At 36.5% G+C, this 5,386-nt stretch overlaps 1 protein-coding gene and 1 long non-coding RNA gene across 4 annotated transcripts; both read left to right on the plus strand.

Moving 5' to 3' along the window:
• Nucleotides 1-434: 434 nt before the first annotated feature.
• On the plus strand, nucleotides 435-2,416 carry LOC121856014 (IQ motif and SEC7 domain-containing protein 1-like). Of its 2 annotated transcripts, none has more exons than XR_006086873.1 (2): nucleotides 435-751; nucleotides 1,069-1,397. XR_006086873.1 is itself a non-coding variant. In XM_042351249.1 (2 exons), the coding sequence occupies exons 1-2, from the start codon at nucleotides 737-739 to the stop codon at nucleotides 1,409-1,411; spliced, it is 375 nt and encodes a 124-aa protein (XP_042207183.1). In that variant the 5' UTR covers nucleotides 435-736; the 3' UTR covers nucleotides 1,412-2,416. The 2 variants fall into 2 exon arrangements, 1 of the variants encoding a protein (XP_042207183.1); XM_042351249.1 differs by having other exon boundaries at nucleotides 435-768; nucleotides 1,069-2,416.
• A 754-nt stretch (nucleotides 2,417-3,170) lies between these two features.
• LOC121856013 lies at nucleotides 3,171-4,962 on the plus strand. 2 transcript variants are annotated; one of them, XR_006086872.1, is made up of 4 exons: nucleotides 3,171-3,274; nucleotides 3,589-3,698; nucleotides 3,868-4,118; nucleotides 4,315-4,962. It is a non-coding gene; the product is annotated as an uncharacterized LOC121856013 (long non-coding RNA). The 2 variants fall into 2 exon arrangements; XR_006086871.1 differs by having other exon boundaries at nucleotides 3,868-4,962.
• Nucleotides 4,963-5,386: the final 424 nt, after the last annotated feature.

A 5,386-nucleotide genomic window follows, 5' to 3' on the forward strand; every position in this document is an offset into this window, starting at 1 on the left:
GTTGAGTAAATAAGAAAATAAATAAATAAGGAATACAGAGTCTGCAATAGGCCCAGGAGTTGAGCCTGGTAGTTATATGTTAATAACATCTATTTTCCCCTTTGATTTTATATTAATAAACTTGTTCTTTGAGAATTTTAGGAGTATTCATTTCTCCCACAGTAGTTACCTTTATTTCTGCCCAAGTGACCCTGATATCAGAATTACACTACCCATGTGCCTAGACCATCGACAAGAAGAACTGTGGTTAGGTTGTACCAAAAATGAACTGAAGTGAGTAGAAGGAACATTTGAAAGGACTAAGACAGGTTGTGGTTTCACCCTTCTTTCCCCTTATCGATCTGGTCAATGAAAAGCCTAACCCAATGCCTAGTCCACTCTGCACGCTACCTAACGAGCTACATGCTGTCCAGAGGGGGTCTGGTGGCAGCGACCCTTAGAAATTAAGATTACACGTAGATTTAAGTATTCCCCCTTAGGATTAGTGACCCCAGTCTGGCAGTATAGCGGGAGAACATTGATTAATACGATAGGTAATGTTAGGATAAGAAGATAATATAAAATTTAAAATTAAATTACAACAGGATTAAAATTGGAAAGTTAAGATTATTAGTACAGTACTTACATTTTCAGATCAGTGGGTTCGGACGGGGTCCCAAATGACAAATGCGCAGATGATGCTCTCTGTTCAACTTCTTGATGGTAACTGCGGGTGACCCGTTGGGGCGGGTCTAATATGCGAAGGAGTGAGGTGAGCCTAAGCCTAAGGTCAGTATTAAGTATATATAATGCAAAATGGAAATTAAAACAAAAGTACAACTTCAATTATTTTATTGTCACAAATAGTAGAAAATTACAATACTGTACTGTATCAATACATGTTATATAATATATGGTACATTATATTTATGCAGGATTTGAAAGTTACATTATATTGTTTACAAACATTACTGTACTACTCATTTCATTATACAGTAAGTTATCATATATCAATTGATCATAGGAGAAACATGTACAGATGTACATCCAGCTTGAAGGCCATTAATTTCAAATTTTATTTATTTCCAGGTGTTTTGCACATGACATTGACCTGTCTGGTATGCAAGTAGATGTTGCTCTTAGGAAGTCCCAAACACATTTCTGCATGCCTGGGGAAGCGCAAAAGGTTGAGCGTCTTATGCAAGTATTTGCTCAACGTTACTGTCAGTGTAATAGGGACATCGTGGCTAAATTAAGAGATCCTGAAACTATATTTGTGTTGGGGTTTGCCATCATCATGCTAAATATAGATCTTCACACTGCATCTATGAAACAAGAAGAAAGAATGAAACTAGATTTTATTAAGAACTTAAGAGGCAAGTCAAATGAAAGCTATTTAGCATTAATATTTTTTTCTGTACATATACACTAGTACTAACAGTGCTTTTTTCAGATATGTAGATAGGTACAGTAAATACAGTATATAAGTCTGTTTAGATAAGTACAGTAATATCCCCATTAACCGGATTAATTGGGGCAGAGCAGTTCCGGGATTGAGAGATTTCCAGGTATGGCGATGAATTTTATCATTCCCTTTGTCCTGTAAATAACCATAGGCTTTATCATATGGCCAGCTGTGTTACCACACAACAACAGTGAGACACTGTCCTTTTCTACCTAAAATACTGACACCTGTCTCTCCTCCTTGGATATGTTTGTCCTACTCGGCATTTTATTGTACCACAATCGTTTCGTCTGCATTGAGGACTTGCTCTGGCAAATATCCATTGTCATTAATTAATTTTACAAATTCCTTGGGACACATCTGTGCAGTCACATGATCAGCTGACGCTGATTCGTCCATTACCCTTAAGTTATAAAGGGCGAATCTCCTCTTAAAATTACCAAATCACTCCTTGCTAGCCAGAAAAGAGTGCTTCCCTTCCTTGTCTCCTTCAGCTCTCACATGGATAATTATATTATCTACAGGAATATGAAGCAATTCAAGTCTTCTATCCATATGTTTAGCTTTCTCCATCTTTATTAATACACTTTCCATGCTGGGAGATTTAACAGTAACTGGTGCACAATTAACCATTGCCTGTCTAATTTCCTTTTCACTTTTCTTGATGTAGTGCACTGTAGATTCATTTACTCTGTATGCATGACTACATGCGACATAACTCCTACCATTTCTGAGTTTGTCCAAAAAATTAACTTTTCTCCCCCTTTTGAAGTCACTAGTGGCAGGTGAAGACTGTGGAGAAGAGAGGGTCCGGAAAATTGATCAGAAACTAATTCGAATGCCCAGAATAGACATTTTTCTTGGAGTTTCTTGTAATGCTGGGTAATGGAGAGTTTCGGGGATCAAAGAATCCGGCTAATGGGGATATTACTACAGCTCCTCCCCGACTTACGACGGGGTTAGGGACCCAAATCCAGGCCATAAGTCGAAAATGCTTAAATAATACATAGGAAATCTAAAATGGGTGTCTCTTTCTTAGCACCACAAAACTCACACTTTTAACCTTGCCAGCCATTTTAAAGTGAATTACAAACAAAAATTTTATCTGTACTGACGTTGGGACTTGAAAATATGTAATTAGACAAAATTTTGGTACGGCAGAGGCAGGTCGTAAGTGCGGGTGGTTGTAAGTCGAGTAGGTTGTAAGTCGGGTAGGAGCTGTATACCAATATTATTTGCATGGTTCAAGTTGATTTATATGAATTATTGGATTTCTGTGGACTTCATTATTCTGTAAATTAATTTGGATTTCTGTAACAGTTGCTAACTGTAATCATTTATAGGTAGTAGGAAGCTACCAAACAGGGAGGTACTACCGCCTGGGAAGATATTGGAAGCATAATGTGTTGTCTAATGGTAGACCCTGCTGCCATATGTGACCAAGTCCCAGGTTGATGATCTGACTTTCTGCCTCATTTACACACAATTGCAGGGTCTCAATTGTTTCTCTTACTAATGACAACACAACATACATATATTGTTTATCACTTTTGATCTTTCACTTTTGTATTTCTTTATGGTTCCTTATTATTACTATTATTGTTACAATTATCATTATTATAATTATTTTTATTATTATTATTATTATTATTATTATTATTATTATTATTATTATTATTATTATTATTATTATTATTATTATTACATTTTCGCCCCCAAGCCCTGATGTGGGTCAGCGACCTGTGCCCAGGTGGACTAATCCCCGTAAAAAAAAAATGTGTGGGGAAGCATCTTCCTCTCAAGCAAGGGTTACCTCATGAATGTGGAGGGGTATGTGTGGTTCATGAAACTAATAATTCTTTAATATTTGCTCATTTGGTGATTGAAAGTCAGTGAAGATATTTTACTGTTTCTTAATCATTTTGCCTAAAATCTAAACCAACAGCTTTCATTACCATCTTGTATTGTTATTGTACTATTAATGTTGCCGGTTATTTACAAGACCATTGGTTAATGGTTAACAGGAGTGGGTGCTTTGGCACATAAACATGACAAGTATCTACTGATGCATACGGGAATGCTTGTCATATGAGTTTAACACATTTATGTTGTTTATTTTTACAAAACTCTTGTGTTCCTAACAGGTATTGATGACAGTTATGATATTGAACGTGAGATGTTGGAGGGAATGTATCAGCGTATTAAAGCGCAAGAGTTTTGACCTGGTCATGATCACGTTACTCAAGTTCTAAAGGTAATTGTTCAAATGTTGTATTTGATAGTGCTCCAAACAGTACTATTTGAAGTGTATATGTTTTGCAGTGTATGTAAAACTATATAATTTATATTCGTAAAGTTTATTACTGTAGTTGCATGTCCAATGTGAAGATGAGGATAAAATTACAATGGTTTATCTTTAACAGGTGCAACAGACTAGGCAAAAAGCCCAATTTGGCTCTACCTCATCGTCGACTTGTATGTTATTGTCGATTGTATGAGATTCCCGATATGACAAAGAAAGAGAGGGTTGGAGTTCACCAGTGAGAAGTCTTCCTTTTCAATGACCTTCCGGAAGTAACCAAGATTTTCTCCAAAAAGAAAAGTTCTGTAACATATACATTTAGGCAGAGCTTCCCTCTTGCCGGTCTTGCTGTTTCCATCAAGGAAGTGCCACGTATGTACTGTACAGTAATAGTCTGTTTAAATATCATTTGGATTGGTATAGGAAATGAAATTACAATGTTGAATGTTACCTTTCTCTACCAAAATTTAATAAGAGAAGCTAAAATAACCTACACCTGAATTAATAATGTAAATTTTATTCAACACCGTGTGGACAATATAGTACTGATAATTTTCAATGCACGCAGTGAACATGATCATACCAAATTTTGTGAAGATTTGAAGGAAAATGTGTGTGAAATGGATGAGATGGAAACTCTTAGAATTGAAGGGGAGCTGGAGAGACAAGGCATCTTTAAGAGCATCAAGACCCAGTTCTATGGCCAAGAACCGTGACTGGTGTAGCTGATATGGAATTACTGACTGCCAATGAAAAAAATGGAACTCTTTAAAGCTGATTCTACTTTAAAGAGATCAGCTCTTAGCAATTCTCTGTTGGATATGCATGAGGCTGGTAAGTGTAATTTATCTTCTTAGGGAAGTTCCAGGTATGTACAGTATGTATTACCTTTTCCAAGAATTTGCTCACAAGAAAGTTATAGTATAGTGATGATAGCAATGAAGATTCATGTGTAATCAATTTTGTGTAATGTGTAATCACCTCAGAAACCCATACCGGTAGTTAGCTAGTAATTAGCTCTGAAAAAATTTCATTGCAAATTTCCGAGTTTCAATACGCCCACTAATACCCACAATCAATTTGTGGGCCATAGATTCAGACTCAGCATGCTCAGGATTACTGTTCCTATATTGAGATTTTGGGCCAAAATGGTAAGCATAATGGCTTAAATTCCAAGAGAAAAAGTATACAGTGGTCCCTCAGTTAACGAGCACAATCCGTTCTAGAAGGTTGCTCTTTAACCGAAACCATTGTTTCAATGGGTTTTTGGGTAATTGGTTCCAGCTCACCGAAAATTGCCTAAATTCAGCAAAAAAGGTAGAAAAGTACACTTACTTTGAGGTGTGTATGTAGAAGGCTCCTGGATGATGATGGGAATTAGAATGGGGGTGGAGAAGAGAAGGCATTGGGGTGGAAGAGAAGTCACCCCATGGTGCCATTTCACCCATGAAATTTCAGTTCTCTTGGTGCAATTCAAGATTATTTTCTTTAAATCAACACTGCACTGCATTATATATTGTCAATATGTAAAATAAATTTCAAAATGACCAATAATTTGCTTGCAAAAACAGAAAAAAAGGCATTTAGTTGAAGTGAGTCTCAAGCAAGATGTTACCTCCACTGAAAAGATACAAAGACTG

Source organism: Homarus americanus, unplaced genomic scaffold (assembly GCF_018991925.1).
Source record: "Homarus americanus isolate GMGI-L3 unplaced genomic scaffold, GMGI_Hamer_2.0 scaffold19117, whole genome shotgun sequence".
NCBI lineage: Eukaryota > Metazoa > Arthropoda > Malacostraca > Decapoda > Nephropidae > Homarus > Homarus americanus.